The following is a 19,793-nucleotide window of genomic DNA, read 5'->3' on the forward strand; positions in this document are numbered from 1 at the left end:
CTTGGGCCTCTAATGAGATCTGATGTCACTGCTAGGCCGGTTGCCTTGGCAACCCTTAAAAAAAATGGAGGAAGGAGTTGAGCTCATCAAGGCGACAACCTTTCACCCATCTGGACACCTATTTCTAATAGGGTTAATGAAAGGGAAACGTTGCCGCAGCTGAACCGCTTTTTAAAAAGCTTCCAACTTAAATAAAACAGCCTGGTTTGTCTTGGAGACAGCTCTGCAGATTCCCAGTGATCTCTGGTGAATCCAGTGTTTTGTTAGCCCAAAAATGGAAAACGAGCGAGGTCCCAACTAAAGAAGAATGGCAACTTGAACTGACAGACTAGGCGCAGCTTGCAGACTTAACATATAGAATAAGAGAACAAGAAGAACATATGTTTAGAGAAGATTGGAAAATGTTTATTGAATGTATGGGGGGAAATTGTGTACACCTGAAAACATTGGCAGCCTTAAGATAAATTCAACAGTGTAAATAAGTTTTGATGGATGCAGTAATGGAATACTGAATGGTTTAGTTTTTGTAAAATATGAAGGGATTTATGATATGCAAAATGAACCATGGAAAGAGAAGAATGGAAGTCATTGATATGAGAACATTAATCAGGGTAAGGAACATTTTTGACCCTGTGGGTCAGATCTTTATCTATTCTGCACCCCATGAGCCAACTTTGACAAGGGATGAGGTGCACCCACCTGCCATCATCTGACATAATGATGAGTTATTAATTAAGTTGTTGTTGTTATACTTATTACCTGCCTTTCCCCAGACGACCTGAGGACAGGGTACAGCAATACAAAATACAGCACTGAAAATAGTTTACAATCACCCCTACAGTAGGTCCTAAAATATATGTATCTCAAGTGTCAAAGACCAGGGTGAAGAGGTTTATCCTTGGTATAAAGGGAAAGCTGTACAATGAAGGTGCCAAACACACTACTGTGGGAAGGGAAGTCTGAAATTTTTTACACATCACTTGGGAAGACAGGTGAACTAATGCCAGTGAACTGGAAGAAGCAAATATCACCAGTGTTGAAGCAATGATTCTTCAACATCAACTTCGTTGGACTGGTCATGTTGTGCAGATGCCTGATTACTGTCTCCCAAAGCAACTTCTCTATTCCGAACTTAAAAATGGAAAGCATAATGCTGATGGTCAACAAAAGAGGTTCAAGGCAAATCTAAAAAAATGTAGTGTAAACACCGACAACTGGGAAACACTGGCCTGCGAGTACTCCAATTGGAGAACAGCCTTTACCAAAGGTGTCATGGACTTTGAAGACGCTTGAACTCAGGACGCAAGGGAGAAACATGCTAAGAGGAAGGCACACTTGGCAAATCCACACCATGATCAACTCCTGCCCAGAAACCAATGTCCCCACTGTGGAAGGACGTGTGGATCCAGAATTGGCCTCCACAGTCACTTACGGACTCACTGTTAAAACCGTGTTCATGGAAGACAATCTTACTTGGCTACGAGGGATTGTCAAAGAAGAAGACAATGAAGGTGCCAAACACACCTCTGTGGGAAGGGAAGTCCACAACTTAGGGGTTGCCAAAGAATTCCTTCTTCTGGGTCACACACCCCAAACATCTGAGGGTGGTGGAACTGCCAAGAGTAGACGTGGGCAAACTAAGGCCCAGGGGCCTGATGCAGCCCAATCGCCTTCTCAATCTGGCTGGTGGGTGGTCTGGGAATGAGCATGTTTTTACATGAGTAGAATGTGTCCCTTTATTTAAAATGCATCTCTGAGTTATTTGTGGGGCAAAGGAATTCGTTCATTCCCCCCCCCCCATATAGTCCAGCCCCCCCCCACATGGTCTGAGGGACGGTGGACTGTCCCACAGCAGAAAAAGGTTGCTGACCCCCGGCCAAGAGGGCCTCTTCGCTGATCTTAACATCTGACAGGGTCCATAGGGAAAGGGGAGGAATTTCAGGTAAATCATTTGTCATTTGTCATTAAGTCATTTGTCCAAACAGTGAGCTGCAAAGCAGATCTTTTGCTTTACACTGCCACTGCTGCTCTCCATACATTTCCAGAGCTCTCCTTGCATTTCCCGAAAAGGCAGATATTCTTTGCAAAATCAACATATGCCTGAGAGGCACTTTGTCAGCGCACACTTGTTCACTTGTCTGTATATCTTGGAAGCAATACGCATCAAAGCGTCTGTGGCATTCAGTCATTCTTCAGAGAAAAGACCTGACATTTCCCACCCACTCCCCCTATGGAAATGTTTTTGCACTAGAACACAAATATTTAAATATTTGTGACAAAGATCTTCGTCACCATCATCATAGCACAGTCTGTATGGGATTGGCTTATATATTGTGTTTAGAGCAGCAATTTTAAGGAGAAATGTCTGTGGGAATGCTAAGTTATATTCTTCAGTGGAGCAAGTATTTTTTTTGGGGGGGGCAGAATGTTAAAAATAAATTGTTAAAAAATGTTAAAGAATGTTAAAAAATTAATTACTATTTCCCCCCTAACAGTATAATGTATTTTACTTTGTTTTTATGTACGTTGCTTTGTAATGGCTTCACCTACAGAAATAAATAATAATCTATTTAAATGCAATTTCCCTTAAGCTACACACTTTTTGCAAAGCAATTTCCCCTTTTCGGTAATACCTTGTAAGTCGAACAGAATCTGTTCCCGATGTCCGTTTGACTTCCAAAAAGCGGCTTCTGATTGGCTCCTGCAGCCAATCAGAAGCCGCGGAAGTCCTGTCAGACGTTTGGCTTCCAAAAGAACGTTAAAAAACCAGAACACTCGCTTCCGGTTTTTGATCATTTAGGAGCTGAAATGTTCGACTCCCAAGGCGTTCAGGAGCTGAGGTATTACTGTATATGTATTTATATGCACACTTTACCCCAGTAAACACATTTTTTTGACAATGCATTACAAAATTCAGAGAACTCTGAGAATTTCAAATTATGGCTATATTTCGGTTTATGTCTCGTTTCATAAAATTTGCTACGTTTGCCTTCCAATGCAAAAAGAAGAGAATCCCTCACATCCTTAGCTGTAAGCACATGTGACAGCTGGTAATCGCTTAGGACCACTAATCTTCTCAGTGATAAAGTCAGCGAATACAGAAATTCTTGCTCACATGAATTCACAATTTAGCTGTTTGGAGAAAACAGCTCAATGCCTCGCCATATGCTATACATCCTTGACTCCTCTGCAGAAGATGGGGCTTGCCCATCTTGGCAAAGTAGAGGAAAACATGGGGGGAGGCGAAGCATATGGTGACATCTGGACATGTCCACAACTACTCAAAACAATTCTCTTCTCAGTTGCAAGTTGGCCAGGGAATGGGATTCCTGAGTCATGGGCGAAGGAGGAAGGTATGATTCTGGTGACTAAGGAAGGCAGTGCGACAGCCAGTGGCTCAGAGAAGTAGGGGGAGTTGGGATGCAGATAGAGACATGGTAGAGTCATAGTAAAGGTAAAGGTACCCCAGCCCGTACGGGCCAGTCTTGACAGACTCTAGGGTTGTGCGTCCATCTCACTCAAGAGGCCGGGGGCCAGCGCTGTCCAGAGACACTTCCGGGTCACGTGGCCAGTGTGACAAAGCCGCATCTGGCGAGCCAGCGCAGCACAAGGAAACGCTGTTTACCTTCCCGCCAGTAAGTGGTCCCTATTTATCTACTTGCACCCGGGAGTGCTTTCGAACTGCTAGGTTGGCAGGCGCTGGGACCAAACAACGGGAGCGCACCCCGCCGTGGGGATTCGAACCACCGGCCTTTCGATCGACAAGCTCTAGGCGCTGAGGCTTTTACCCACAGCGCCACCCGCGTCCCTTAGTAGAGTCATAGAATTGTTGAATTGGAAGGGACTCCAGGGGTCCTCTAGTCCAACCCCCGGCAGTGCAGGAAACTCAGCTAAAGCATCCATGACAGATGGCCACCCAACCTCTGCTTAAAAAACTCCTAGAGGATTACCACCTCTAGAGGTAGACTGTTCCACTTATTACTTGCTTTTTCTCTACACTAAGAAGTCTCAAATGCCACACTCTTTCCTCATAGAAAACACTACATTATGTCAACCAGATCATCTCGCTCTTTATGCTGTTGACACTCTCAACAGACTCTGAAAGCTTCATGAGACGAGACTTGTCCTTGCAGAAGCCATGCTGGTTCTGCTTCAGCAAGGCTTGTTCTTCTACATGCTTGGTTATTTTATCTTGAATGGTACTTCCTGTTAGAATTCCTGCTCCATGATTGCAGTCATGGGATTTTTGTCTATCACATGACATGGTATGTTCTGACTCCACAGAGTGGGAAGTGACAGAGACAGGATGTTTGTGTTACTGTGTTCCGTGAAGTGGGACTTATTGTCCTTTGTTCTTTCTCTTTGCTGTCTGATGCTTGAGAGAGAGGGAGCCATGTTGTAGTGCTCCTTTATGTAAATAAAGTAAGGTAAAGGTAAAGGTAAAGGGACCCCTGACCATTAGGTCCAATCGTGACCAACTCTGGGGTTGCGGCCCTCATCTCACTTTATTGGCCGAGGGAGCCAGCGTACAGCTTCCGGGTCATGTGGCCAGCATAACTAAGCCGCTTCTGGCAAACCAGAGCAGCGCACGGAAACGCCGTTTACCATCCCGCCGGAGCGGTACCTATTTATCTACTTGGACTTTGACATGCTTTTGAACTGCTAGGTGGACAGGAGCAGGGACCGAGCAACGGGAGCTCACCCTGTTGCGGGGATTCAAACCGCCGACCTTCTGATTGGCAAGTCCTAGGCTCTGAGGTTTAACCCACAGCGCCACTCGTAGATTAGCCAAAATGCTGAGTTGCTGAGGTCTGTCACACAAGCTGCCAAGACTCTGCAGATCCCTAAGTGTGCCGATGTCTGTTGGCATCGGTCGGTGTGATGTTCGGGCTGAAGAAAGCTTTTGAAGCTCCCGAACGATCGACCAGGAGGGAGGGAACATGCCAGTCGGGCATGTGTCTCTGCCAGGGTCCTACTCAAGCTCCTGACACTTCCCACAAGTTTTTCCACTGTCGAACATCTCTTATTGTCAGAAAGTTCTTCCTGATGTTTAGTCGGAATCTCCATTCCTGTCATTTGAAGCCATTGGTTTGAGCCCTACCGTCCGGAGCAGGAGAAAACAAGCTTGCTCCATCCTCCAAGTGACAGCCCTTTAGATACTTGAAGATGGCTATCATATCTCCTATAAGGGAATGTGACTTCAACAATGAAGTGTCTCCAAGGCTCAAAACAGGAGCCATTGAGTATAGGGCCTGGGAGTGATCTACCATGGATATTGAATGCCCTATCCTCAGAATCGTCTTCTGCTGCAGAAGCAAACAGGGTGTGCAGCATGCAGTGCTATCACCCGTCATTGCTGCAGAAAAGCTTAATAGAGAGCCAGTGTGGTGTAGTGGTTAAGAGCAATAGACTCGTAATCTGGTGAACCGGGTTCGCTTCCCCGCTCCTCCACATGCAGCTGCTGGGTGACCTTGGGCCAGTCACACTTCTCTGAAGTCTCTAAGCCCCACTCACCTCACAGAGTGTTTGTTGTGGGGGAGGAAGGAAAAGGAGAATGTTAGCCGCTTTGAGACTCCTTCGGGTAGTGATAAAGCGGGATATCAAATCCAAACTCTTTTTTTAAAATAATAAACATCATAGTAAAATTTACCTTCAATATACACATGCTCAAAGCATTTCACAAATGCAACAACCTTACAACTGCTGTGTGAGCGGGGGTCAGTTGGGGGAGGGCTGAAACTGAGAGACCGTGGCCCAAAGCACACAATGTACTCAGAACACAGGTTCTGGTCTGGATTGTGGAGATTTCCCAATACATAGCACATGGCCTTAACCCACGCCCCTGTTTTTATCCACACCTAGTTTTCTGCCTGCACTGGTATTCTTAAAAAATAACAGCAACCCCAGAACATGGTTGGCTTGACTTTCTCATTGTCACTAAATAAGTTAGTAGACACCCGTTGAATGAAACTGGATTCCCACTTGGAAGGCTGCTGACGGATTGGGCAACAGAGAAACAGAACCTTACAGAAAGCACAGACTGTGATTGGCAGCCATGACACCTTATAAATTTGTGCACACACAAGGCTGATGTGCCTGCTTTTGTTTCCCCCCATTATTTTTTTATTGATTTTCCACATTTATAACAAATATAACCTATAAAAGACACAAAACGACATGCATTACAATACCAAAAGAAAAATCAAATCAAAATAAAAACACTTATTACTTCTAAAACCCAAATTAACTTTCCTTGTTATCTGACTTCCTCAAATCCCCCCTAACTGAATTTCATTGCGACACCTTTGTAACAGTTCTCCAAGATCCTCTTTCTAATAAAATTAACTCCTTCAATTAATTACCTTCATCTCTTTTCTAATTGGCTTACATCCATATTACTATATAACATTCTTATTCTAAACCTAGGCCTATTTGATATTGATGTGCCTGCTTTTGCACATGGATGCTAGCACTTAAGAGAACATGGCTCAGGGGGGACAGAATGTGATTCTGGAACTAAAAGGTCAGCATAGGTTTCAGATTCAGAAGAATACAACTGCATATATAGCCTCAGTATCCTTTCAGTGAGCCTTGGATTTGCAGGCTAAGTCCTGCACGGCTCCTAGTGAGACCTAATTCATCTGCTGAATGATGCTTCAAGACTGTTCTCCCTGGAGTCTTGCAAGGATGACATAATGCTGGGCCTTCAAATCCCAGACCAGCTGCTACCGAGATGTGCTTTTAAACGTAACTGTCTCTGCAGATTGTCAAGCAAGGAGCTCGAGAAGCATGTGATATGGTCTACTAAATGATTTATTGCCTTTAATGCATAATTCAGCTTCGTAGCTTCAGCCTAAAAGTGGAGAGGGGGTGTTTTAATGCGCCTGTTCTAAAACCAGATAGTCTTGTTTAACTTCATAGATATTGTTGGTTGTTGCTGCTGCTGCTGTTGAGCTATGGTTGTTGTTTACAGCAGATTCCTTACATATAATCTCATAAGAGGTAAAAGGGGTGGTACCTATGTTGATTTGCCCTTGTCCCTAGTCAATAAAAAGTGAAGGGTGATACTCTGAACCCCTTGCAGGAGGCAGCAGCAAAGATGCATGCTGATTACAAAGTTGCCCCTGAAAGAGAAGAGCTTGACAAAGTCAGAAATGGATTGCATTGTCTCTGACATGTCTGTCTGTCTGTCAACAGAGAATCAAGATGAAGGTACTGATTCTCATCAGGTTGACCCTTGACCGAACGGGGCATCCTGTCAGCCTCTAGTGCCCCCAATAATTCTAAGCCCCGAGAATCTAGTTTGCTTTGGAAATACCCAGATCTAACCTTACAGACTTACTGGGTCATTGCCCATGATTGGAACATGGCTTGATGTTGACAGCCTTGCCTACTGTTTATTGGCCTCATGTGAATAGCTGGAATGTATCATGAATGATCTTCATTATGCATGCAAAACATTCTTCCACCAGATACTTGGCTTATTGACATCTGATGCCCTTTTAAATGTGTTGTGGGAGGGGGGGATTATTGGTTTGCAGTTGTTCTTATTTTTATTATGTATTTTGTGTTGTGAACTGCCCTGGGATTTATGGAAGAAGGCGGTGTACAAATTTTAATAATAATAATAATAGAAATAAGGAAAGGACTGTAGCTTAGTGGTAGAGCACCTGCTTTGCATGAAGAAGGTCCTAAGTTTGATTCCTGACATCTTCAATTAGGACTAGGAGAGCCGTCTTCCTGAAGCCCTGGAAAGCTGCTCTCAGTCATTGTTTGCTAATCCTGATCTTTGGTGGAGCCATAAGCAGCTGCCACCTCTAGTGACCTCCATCACTGCTTATCCTAAGTGATTCCCAGCACTGAGGTCATTGCCTTTCCCAACAGATTTCTCACTTTTCAGGCTAGTTCTCTCAACCTCCAACTGGGGAAAATGGCCCACTACAGCCACCTTAAAAGTAAAGGGACCCCTGACCGTTAGGTCCAGTCGTGGCCGACTCTGGGTTTGCGGCGCTCATCTCGCTTTATTGGCCGAGGGAGCCGGCGTACAGCTTCCGGCTCATGTGGCCAGCATGACTAAGCTGCTTCTGGCGAACCAGAGCAGCGCACAGAAACGCTGTTTGCCTCCCTGCCGGAGCGGTACCTATTTATCTACTTGCACTTTGACGTGCTTTCGAACGGCTAGGTTGGCAGGAGCAGGGACCGAGCAACAGGAGCTCACCCCGTCACGGGGATTCGAACCACCGATCTTCTGATAAACAAGTCCTAGGCTCTGTGGTTTAACCCAGAGCGCCACCCATATCCCTACAGCCACCTTAGTACAGCAGAAAAGGGAAGTGATCTCAGACTTGCATCACCCTCTATGGTATTTTCCAGTATCAAAAAATGCAGATACGAGTGATTCCCCTAGCTGTTAATCCTGCTCCAATATGGATTTTGGCAAATAATCCACTTTTTGTGGTTTACTTTTCAAGCCAGTGCTTCTTCAACATTATTCTCTAGGTATTGTGTGGGGCTTCCCTTTACCCCCACAGCAACAGTTCTCTGCCCTGCAGTCCATGCGCCCAAAGAAATGCACACATCAGACCTTTTCACAAATCACAGCAGCTCTGGCAACAAAGCAATTTCCTCCCCCCGCCCACCCCTGCTATGCCAAGCTCATATTCTCATGGTTTCTTAAGCCTCTTGAGAAGAATATCAGATCAGCGTTTTGAAGGTAAAAAATAGAGTCACTTTTCAACTGCGCTGCTAAAAATAGCCCAGCGGTGAAACAACTTGAAGCGTTTGAGTGTTTTCCTTCCACCACAGTTGACTGCTTCGATAGCAAACAACAGTGCCCTGAGCATCACAAACTAGCAGAGCGGAGCGGAGCCACAGCTGTGGCTAGGTTTTTCTTGGGGCTGGCTCACACATGCATGTTCATCATGCGCGGTTTGGGGATGCTCCTGGAGGCACAGGTGTCCTTGGTGCTAAGAGAGCCTTTTACCAGTTCCGGTTGCTAAGGCATCTATGTCCATTCCTGGATGGAGATAGCTGACCACACTTCTCCATGCGCTGGTAGCCTCATGGGTTTGATTGCTGCAATGTGCTCTTTGTGGAGCTACCCTTGAGGTTGGTCTGGAGCACAGGTAGGCAACCTAAGGCCCATGGGCCGGATCCGGCCCAATCGCCTTCTAATTCCGGCCCTCGGATGGTCCAGGAACCAGTGTGTTTTTAAATGAGTAGAATGTGTCCTTTTATTTAAAATGTATCTCTGGGTTATTTGGGGGCATAGGAATTCGTTCATATATATTTTTTTCAAAATATAGTCCGGCCCACCACATGGTCTGAGGGATGGTGGACCAATCAACGGCTGGAAAAGGTTGCTGACCCCTGGTCTGGAGGCTTGTGTCTGGTTGCATGTTGGGACAAACTACCACCAACATCCCTTGTGGGATCTGCACTGGCTGCCAATTTGTTACTGGGAGAGAGAGCTTCTTTTGCAAGTTCCCAAGATATCAGAAGTCCACTCCATACTCAGAGCAGGACTTTTGACATAGATACACCTGTTCTGTGGAATAGCATTCCTGCCAAGACATTTAAATTTCAACAAGCTTTCCAGCTGGGCGACATGTTCTTAGCCATGTGTGTCTATATTGTATTGTATTTTCTGCTGTTGTTCTGTTTTCTTTGCTGTTATTTGTGTTGTTTTTAACCTTTCTCTTGTGCATTGCCTTGGGACACTTGTGTGGAATGCAATTTATAAAAGGAATCATGATAATCACCCGACTACTCTAACAGTTAGGAATGACTTGTATATGAGAATGGTATACTGCAGGTCAAGCAACAAATAGAACTCTCACATAGCCTCCAACATAGTACTTCTCAATGGACTTGGTTCACACATTCCACCACCAGTCATCTAGTTCACAGTAACATGGGCTGAAAACTTTGCTCCTGCAAAACGCACACCTTCCCCTTTCATCAATAGTTTAGGAGGCCTGCGAAAGACTGGGGGAGATGTTTGTGTACTTCAAGCGAGAGCACAAAACATGGCCGTCACTCTGATTTGCCTTCATGATGGCCAAATTGATTGGCTGCATGCTGCCGGCTGTGTGATCCCTGATTGGTTGGATCTTACTGTAGCCCAAGAGGTGACATACACTGTCAAAGCAGCTGAACGGCTAAGAAAGGCAGGGAACCGGAATGGTACATAAAGATGAGGTTTAGTCTGCTCAGAATCCATGTCTGCTCAGAATCAACTCTTGTTGATTTCAAGGAAACGTCCTCCCACGAGACTGCGGTCTAAACCCTTGCTATTTTTTTTTACCATTTGGAGGAAGCCATCTAACATCACGTCATGCTACTGTTTCTCCCTGATGCATCATGCGTCAGGGTATCTGTTCAGATGCTTGGAATCTGCTGGGTACTTGCAAAGTGGCTTTCCACCCAGTGGCGGAGGAACAGGGGGTGGGTGGGTGGAACGCACTGCCCCCGGCACCATCAGGGAGGGGGTACCATTGCGGCCACCCCCCCGGACATGCGTCGCGACCTCCCACAACACTGGACGCCATGCCTCCGTGGCCAGTGCACCACGCCTCCAGGATGCATGCCACACCCCCGGGACGCATGCCATGCCCCTGGGGGAGATGTGCCACACCTCCAGGAGCATGCCACACCCCCGGGACATGCGCCAGTCATGCCCTGCCTGCTCTCCGCCCCCAGTGATGGAGCATGCAGCCTTGCCACTGTTTCTAACCGCCCAAACATTCTGAGTTGCCAAAAGGGTTGCAATCCAATGAGCCCACTGAAGCATGTGGAAATGTTGCCATATATGCAGCGACAGGAGGAATTTCATTCCACCCCCTCCCCGCCATACAGCACTGCCTCTCCACCAGGCTGCCTCACAGAATGCCTTTTAGTGTGTACTTCCAGCCCTGGCCAACGCTTTGTTTCCAAATCCATCTAGATCCCATTAAGGGCAAACTGTTGGGTTTGTAAAACACAAGCGATCAGAAGCAGTTCTGATGACCACTGGCTTCAAGGGTTACTACTGAGTGGGAACTAAAACTGATCACAGGGAAATGTCATAATACGTCAAGGTTCTATTCACCAAGAACTGGAGATAGTAGCTCACTTTATACAGTGGTACCTGGGGTTAAGAACTTAATTCATTCAGGAGGTCCGTTCTTAACCTGAAACTGTTCTTAACCTGAAGCACCACTTTAGCTAATGGGGCCTCCTGCTGCCACTGCGCCGCTGCCATGCAATTTCTGTTATCGTTATGAAGCAAAGTTCTTAACCCGAGGTACTATTTCTGGGTTAGCGGAGACTGCAACCTGAAGCTTCTGTAACCTGAAGCATCTGTAACCCGAGGTACCACTGTACATGTAGTGAGTAATAGCAGGAAAAGATCTGAAATATAGGTTTCCTATTGGAAACCTTGCAGTCAAGAAATGCTCTGTTAAGGAGCATCAGAAAAATGAATGTCCGTTCCAGTTTCTTTCTGTTTCTCATTTTTTCTGATCATAAATTCAGTTTTTTAAATCCTCATGAAAATTTGTCAGTATTTTGGTACAGTGGTATGTCGCAAGACGAATGCCTCGCAAGACGAAAAACTCGCAAGATGAAAGAGTTTTTTGTTTTTTGAGTTGCTTCGCAAGACGAATTTCCCTATGGGCTTGCTTCGCAAGACGAAAACGTCTTGCGCCTTTTTATTAAAACCGTCAATGCATTCCTATGGGAAACTGTCAATGCATTTCCTATGGGAAACCGTGCTTCGCAAGACGAAAAATTCACAAGACGAAAAAACTCGCAGAACGAATTAATTTCGTCTTGCGAGGCACCACTGTATCAGCTTCTCCTCATATACACATTTTAGTATACAGTTTTGACTCAAAACAAACATTTTTGCATACAATAGGCTGCATTTTTGGTACACATTTTCTGGATGAAGAACTGCATCACAAAATATGAAGTAGTGCAGATTTTGAAGGATTGATGTGTTTCTGTTCATGTACAGGTTCGAACAGTGCAAATTAGGTAGTTTCTCACTGAAACGCAAACAAAATCAAATCCCTTCCATCCCTAAGTAAAAGGCCACTGAAATGAACAGCCTTACAGCAGCTTAAGGTGAACATCTGTTCAGGTTCAGTCTCATTCTGGTTGAAATCGTTTCACACTATGACCAAGAACAGAGAAACCCGGCACCTCAGCACTGCTTACAATAAATTGCCATGAAAAGGTCACTGATTTTACAGGAACCAGCCCTGATGATGAGCAAATGATAGTATAATCACCAGTATTCATGGCAAAAAGGGAGGAACCAGGGCCAGATTTAGGTGTGATGAGGCCATAAGCTACCGAAGGTTAATGGGGCCCTTTATATGTCCAGCTGTCCTTTGTCAACAACAAATTGTTGCTGTTTTTTGTGTTCAGTATATACTATATGGTAATTTATGGACCTAATAGGTATCTAAAGCCATTTGCACATGCAGAATGTAGGTATCCTATATATAGAAATGAGCAAGCCAGTGATAGCAGGCGGAGCCCATTACTTGCATCATAGGAGCCTATACAACACAAAACACTGTTTTTTATGTTATATTTTGGAAATATACATCCAACTTTTTTTCCTTAATTTTTTTTGGGAGCCCCCAAGAGAGTGGGGCCCTAAGCTATAGCTTGTTTAGCTTATACGTAAATAAAACAACAACAACAACAATTTATCATTTATTTATACCCCACCCATCTGGCTGAGTTTCCCCAGCCACTCTGGGCAGCTCCCAATCAACTGTTAAAAACAATACAGCATTAAATATTAAAAACATCCCTAAACAGGGCTGTCTTCAGATGTCTTTTAAAAATAGGATAGCTGCTTATTTCCTTGACATCTGATGGGAGGGCGTTCCACGGGGTGGGTGCCACTACCAAGAAGGCCCTCTGTCTGGTTCCCTGTGACCTCACTTCTCGCAATGAGGGAACCGCCAAATCTGGCACTGGGAGCAACGTTGTTACAAGGAGTGAGGAATGTGTTCTTACCTAGGTACGAAACACCTTCTTCTGGTGTGATTGTTCCGTATTTCACCATCATCTTCACAAAGTCTATCAAAGTCTTCATGATCGTGATGAGCGTTTCTTTTTCTTTGGCTTCTTTCTCTGTATTGATGAGCAATGCACAGGTGTAAACATTGCACAGGTTGTGGGACATGATGGGCTCCCCCTTTAACTTCAACTTTCAACATGGGATCCTCTTAATTGTTTAGTCATGCATGCCCACCTTCCCACTTTTCTCTTGGGGGCAATCTGGTTTAAGGGAGGAGATCTTCTTCTGCCTTTAGTCTGTTGGTTCCCTTTGCAGATGGCACTTTAATAAATGCTCCTTCTGAAATAAAAATACCCTATTCTACAAAGGAGATCTGTCCCCCTTTACCTCCGGCCTCCCTTCGCTCTGTCTTCCTCTCCAAAAGACGACAGTATTAAATCTGTTGTTGCAGCTCACTTCAGATCAGGATACAACCCACTTCGAACCCCAACCTTTCAGTAGAAGACCAGTATTCCAAGATATCTAGGTCCCAGCTCAGAAGGTCTTTAAGGCTGTGGTTTAATACATGCTCTCTTCTGAGTATGTTCATTCAAAAGAATGGGGCTTACACCTGAGTGTACACAAATCCCAATCAGTTCAATGGAACTTGCTCTCAGGTAAATGTAATCTCTGTCGGCTAACCAGCCTTGAGCAACCAAGATGCTCAAGTATAATGAATGCATGAGGGGGTTAATGTCATATTAGTATTGTTTTATTATTTATTAAATTTCTATACCACCCTTCATCTGTAGATCTCAGTTCACAGCATAAAAATACAAGATAAAAACACAAAATACACAATAATAGTGTTTGTGAACTCTGCTGCTGCTCCACACTCCAACCACATGGCTTCTTTCTACTATCCATCCTTGTGTTCTGATACAAATAATTTAGGAACTTTCGTCACTTTGGAACTAACCCGTGTTTCATGATTGTTGTATGCAAAAGCACAGGAATCTGACCTTTGAAGGGTTTGTAAGTAAACCATTTTCAACTTACCAAACTGCCTTTTTCTATGCTAGAGGAAGTGGGAAACTTTGGAAGGAACTTGGGAGGCCATATTTTAAAGGTCTAACAACCTGTATTTCCATGCTTTACTCTGCTGCTTATTTTGCGATTTCAAATCTCTGCTGGGGTTCTCTCACCAAAGAGTACTTGCCCCAAACATTCAGGGAATTGTCTTTTTATGCCTATTTTTCTTTCTCTTCCAGCAATCTCTAAGGTGCAATCTGCAGCACTGTAAGACTGCAACCTCCCACACATTTACAATGGAGTAAGCCATAGGGCTGCACTTTATAGATCAGAAGGACTAAAATCACAAAGGAGGTCTGGGAACCAAACAGTAGCTTGCCATAAAACCTGTAACACAGCATGCACATTTTCCTTTTTTACCTTTCTTCTTTCCTTCCCACTATCATTCATTCATTCATTCATTCATTGCATCTAACTCCCACCAGTTTCTCCGAGGAGCTTAAGGTGGTGTACATCATTCTCCCCCTCCTTCTTTAACCCCCATAACAGCTCTGCCAGGTCAGTTAAGGCTGAGAGACAGTGACAGACCCAAGGAGACCCTTGTGAACGAATGGGATTTGAACCCTCCTCTTCCAGGTCCTATTCCAGCCTTCTAAGCATTATACCACACAGCCTGTGTCTGACTTCCATATCTCTGCTGCTCTCTGTGCAACAGACTGATCATCCATCCCTAATATACACACACAAAAGGGATGGATGAATCTTTTGTTGGTCCATGTCCGTTTTTCACATAGCTCATAAGTCTGCTCCATCCACTTCTGTAGCTTACTGTAATCCTTTTAATTTATTTTTTTTAAGTGCAATTTTTTTGTACATGTTTTCCCATAAAATAACATGTCGTATGCATTTCAGCATTTAAAATTATGACTTTTAATACATATTTTTGCACTCTATTTCTCTCTCTCTGTGTGTGTTTGTTTTAGCCAATAACTGTTTTGCAAAATTTAAAGGTAAAGGTAAAGGTACCCCTGCCGGTACGGGCCAGTCTTGACAGACTCTAGGGTTGTGCGCTCATCTCACTCTAGAGGCCAGGAGCCAGCGCTGTCCGAAGACACTTCTGGGTCATGTGGCCAGCATGATGAAGCTGCTCTGGCGAGCCAGAGCCGCACACGGAAACGCCGTTTACCTTCCCGCTAGTAAGCGGTCCCTATTTATCTACTTGCCCCCAGAGGTGCTTTCAAACTGCTAGGTTGGCAGGCGCTGGGACCGTGCAACGGGAGCGCACCCCGCCGCGGGGATTCGAACCGCCGACCATGCGATCGGCAAGTCCTAGTCGCTGAGGTTTTACCCACAGCGCCACCCGCGTCCCTCTTGCAAAATTTAGAGAAGTGCAAAAACTGAAGGGTAGCTGCTTTCCGGCTCAGTGATTATTCCAGGAAGTGCAAATGAGGCCGGCTTGATTAAAAATGCAGACTGAACAAAGTCCTATGACATATACATTTGCATTAGCAGCATGAAATTTGCCTACCCTGGCAGGGACATCTATGCAGGAAGCCACCTGCGTGCAAGATGACTGAAGGGCACATTAATACAGAGCTGAGTAGCCTGTCATCAAGTGGTGAGAGGTGGGGAAAACCACTCAGCCTTGGCAGGGGACCTCGCTAGAAGAGCTTCAGAGCTGCCACAGCCACTTGTTTTAAAGAGAGAGACAAAAGGCACCGCTTCCCATTTCTGCACACGGTTGCAATTCCAGGAGCCTCTTCTGCATCCCGGCTTGATGCGGGCTGACGGGGCAAAAGCAAGAGAGCTGTGCGGATGGGATGGAGGAGCGGTGACGTACGAGTGACAATGCTGCTGAATTATGCAAAGGTTCATCAGGGCCAAGGAAAGTGTTGCTCTCATAGGTTGGCCACTGGAGGCACATTGGCCCAGGGAAAAGGAAGAGGTGGCTGATTCTGTTGCATAATCTTAACGATGATATGCTGGAACTTCAATGGCTGCAGAGATTGTGAGGGCAGGGCTGCCAGTGCAGGAGGGCAAACATCAATGTCCCCTCAGTGGGCTCATATGGACTGTTTGCCAGGTTTGGAACAGCTGTGGTAGCCTAGAAGTGATATTCAATGGTGCTAGAACACTAATATTCAAAAATTTGCAGAGCTATTTCCTCTAATAAAAAAGCATTTTGGGGTGTTTCATGAATACATGCATTTTAATCCAGATTTTATCCTGGCATATGCAATTTGGTAACATCTTGGAGAACTGCATTGCAAAATTCAGAGAAGTGTGAAATTCAAAGGGTGAGTTTGCTTTCATCCATGTATTCTTTTGGGTAGGTTCAGCTTTAAATGCAATGGAATTGAAATTCTCCCCCATCTCTAGCCAGAGCAAGGCATTTTGGTGCCGGAAACACAGCCCTAATGCAGGGTAAGGGTGCCATCACTTAAAAGGTCTTGCCGCACCATTCAGTCATCAAGTTCCTACCTTCATCACTTCCCCTCTGCCCCATGTGCTGCCTTAATCAGGGGACTTGCTTCACCCCATCACACGGTTTTGCAAGCCTTGGAAATGCTATGGCCCTGATGGGTCTCTACCATCCTCTTTTTTATTAAAAACGCACACACATTCACATCAGCGTATAGGTAGTCGGTGTTCCAGAAAACCAAACGTCAGAAAATATTTCAACCTGTATGAGACTCACCTGTGTTGAGGCTCTTCAGCAGCTCATAAAAGTTAGGGAAATACTGGAGATCTTCAAAATTATCCTCGGGAGGCAGTTCGTTTCTTCTTTCCAAGATGTTGGAGGAAGTCCATGTGTTATCCAATGTGTCATCTTGATCAGAATTTTTCGTAGCCTCCATGTAAGACATTAACAACACAAGTGTGTAAATATGGATGCCCAGTGGTGGCTGGTGCCCATTGGGACTGATAGGATGGAAGGCAGGGAGGCCAACAGTAGGGGGAGCCAGAGCAAAGAACAGGCAAAGCCAACTCATTCTAATTTTGTCCCCATCCTTCCTTCCTCCTTCCTGCTGAGTTTTACCAGGGCACCGCCAAGGAGGAGGAAGCTGATAGTCAGGACCACCCTCGGGACTGGTTGCAAGTAAGAAGGAAAGCCCATCTGGCTGTCAGCTTCCTTCTCCTTAAAGGTAAAGGTAAAGGGACGCCTGACCATTAGGTCCAGTCTTGGCCGGCTCTGGGGTTGCGGCGCTCATCTCGCTTTATTGGCCGAGGGAGCCGGCATACAGCTTCCAAGTCATGTGGCCAGCATGACTAAGACACATCTGGCGAACCAGAGCAGCGCACGGAAACACCATTTACCTTCCCGCTGGAGCGGTACCTATTTATCTACTTGCACTGGCATGCTTTTGAACTGTTAGGTTGGCAGGAGCAGGGACTGAGCAATGGGAGCTCATACCGTCGTGGGGATTCGAACCGCCGACCTTCTGATCAGCAAGCCCTAGGCTCTGTGGTTTAACCCACAGCGCCACCCGCATCCTTCCTTCTCCTTAGCAGGCTCCTTAATTCCACATGCAGAGCTTGTGAGTGCTCAGAGGCACCTGGCTGGCCACTGTATTAAGCAGAAGGCTGAACTAGAGGGACAAAACTGGCGGGTTTTCCGATTCCTACCTATACTTGATATATTGACAATGATAATAACACCTCTGTAATTTGCTCAGGCTAGAAGTCACGTTCCCCCGAAGCAAAGATCAGTGAGGGGGCCTTTCCAGGAAGTGGAATGAAACTGATAGGAATTACCATGTTTTCCTCTTGTTTTTCATTGGGATTGCTCTCTGTTCTGGTTGGAATGTCACCAAGATCTTCAGATGCCTTTTCGCGATCGTTTGCTTCATTAGCAATGAGCTGCTGCAAGACTTCAGCCACCTCGTCCTCCAGTGTGTATGCCTGGCTTTCTGTGATCTGGGAAAGAAAAGGAGAGTAGAGCCGAATTATCCATCTCCCTTCAGGTCTGCAAGCTGTTTCACGCAGGGACACCTGAAGAACGAATTAGGGAGACTGGAACATCCATTTCAAATTGAATTTGCAGGTTTCCCTTGGAAATCAATAGCGTCTAGTTTGATGCAGCTGATGGTTTAATTGTGCAGTTTGAAGCACTACCGTTGGCTCAAGACGATGCTGAACATCTGCCACAAGAATCCGTAAGGACAGTCAGAGCTTCAGGAGGTGAAAAAACCAGCCTGCCACCTCTCTGAATAAAGTCCTTTGGCATCATATTTCAGCAATGATAAGCAAAGCAAATCAATTTAGACTTCAACTCAGCTGGTTTAAATAGCCTGGTTTTATTGAAGTCAATAGTGCTATGCCTTATATCCAGTAATATTTGCCCTGCAGATTATTCTTTTATATATATATTGCAAATCACTCTGTAATCTGCAGCCTTGGTTGGGGATTGGGCCTTGACAGGGACTGTTTCTCACATTCCTGTGTTCCCGGCCCCTCTCCTTCTGGGCTTATTTGCCCATTATAAAACCTTTCAAGAACTTGGCATCTTGCATTGCATGGCTAAGCTTCAAATAGCTGGTTTAACTGCAGGGTGAGATTGATGCAAATTGAAACCAGTGCTCAGAGCCCAAGCTCTGCTTCAAAAGAACATCCATTTGTTTCAGGATCAAACTATTCATTCAGTGCTTTTTTAAAAATAGCAGCTAAGACTAAAATAAGAAAGGGGGAAATATTTAGGCATAATAGCATAAATGAACTGGTGCCCAGAAACTTACGAGTCCCAGATTTAGAAGCTTGGAAACGATTTTGTCAAAGACTCCTCTGTCATTTTCCTCGTATATCCTCATAGCAATCTTCTGAACGATGTCTTCAGCTGTCAATGGCGTACCATCAAGTTGGTGGAGTCCATCTGGATCATCTGAAAGTATCATAGGTTGACCAAGTGATGCTCTACTCTACTACGTTTGACGAGTTTATCTTTTTCATGGGTAAAAACATTAGGTGAAACTGGACTAAGTTATTCTAGATACTTTCCGGTATGAGAAAATGACTGATGGTGAGAGAAACACCGCAGTGTTGATGGCCTGTTCTGACCCCCACCATTTGTCAACTTTGCAAAATACAGGGGACTGCTAGATGCTCAGGTCTGGCACAGTCAAATTAATCGTGCGGCTGCAGAAAATCTCATGCCACCATCTATCAACGTGGCTGTGTGCTTTCTGGTTGATGAAGTCCATCCATCAACTGAAAAAAGTCTTAAGAAATAAGGGCTTTTTAGCTGTCAAAACAAACACCCACACAAGTCTAAGGGGACATGGCAGAAAAGTATATAAGCATGAATAATATCAAGAGATTCATTGTCTCTCAAATAATTAGAACTGTAGGGTTATTCAATTAATTCTATTTGCAGTCAGCTGGGAAGGGGAAGAAATTGGATTCAGTTCACATTTAAATTCACATTTACCAAATCTGCACATTCCAAAACTATGCAAACTGAGCAGTTGCCTGCTCTATGGATGTGAAGGGAACAGTATACATAAACTGGAACTCCATAGACAGCCGTCATAGATAAATGAGGTAACTGTGCCCAAGAGGAGCCTGTGATAAAATGTTGCCATGAAGAGCACTTCCACTCCTTCCTCCCTGTCTTACGTTCCTCCCTGTTTCAACAGCAAGCCAGCATTCTAAGGCTATTGAGTATGCTCCATTGAGCTGTTTTTAGCATCTCTCCTCTTTTTTCCCCCTACGGGGTGTTTTTTCTACTGGGTTTTTTGGGTGCATCTACAAAGCTTAGTGGGAC

At 45.0% G+C, this 19,793-nt stretch overlaps 1 protein-coding gene and 1 long non-coding RNA gene across 2 annotated transcripts in view; one reads left to right on the plus strand and one right to left on the minus strand.

Moving 5' to 3' along the window:
- Positions 1-9,757, plus strand: part of LOC310663908 — a 58,802-nt gene extending 49,045 nt beyond the window's left edge. Inside the window, exon 3 of the long non-coding RNA XR_014504662.1 lies at positions 9,306-9,757. This is a non-coding gene — a long non-coding RNA (uncharacterized lncRNA). The remainder of the gene's footprint in view (positions 1-9,305) is intronic.
- Positions 1-19,793, minus strand: part of SCG3 (secretogranin III) — a 46,315-nt gene that overhangs the window by 18,600 nt on the left and 7,922 nt on the right. The window contains exons 5-8 of the mRNA XM_083412154.1: positions 18,769-18,911; positions 17,789-17,950; positions 16,731-16,884; positions 13,018-13,134 (exon numbers count right to left, since the gene is read on the minus strand). Of these exons, the coding sequence (XP_083268280.1) occupies positions 13,018-13,134; positions 16,731-16,884; positions 17,789-17,950; positions 18,769-18,911 (576 nt within the window). The remainder of the gene's footprint in view (positions 1-13,017; positions 13,135-16,730; positions 16,885-17,788; positions 17,951-18,768; positions 18,912-19,793) is intronic.

This window comes from Podarcis tiliguerta (assembly GCF_965153285.1).
Source record: "Podarcis tiliguerta genome assembly, chromosome: 14".
In the NCBI taxonomy this organism is placed as follows: Eukaryota; Metazoa; Chordata; class Lepidosauria; order Squamata; family Lacertidae; genus Podarcis; species Podarcis tiliguerta.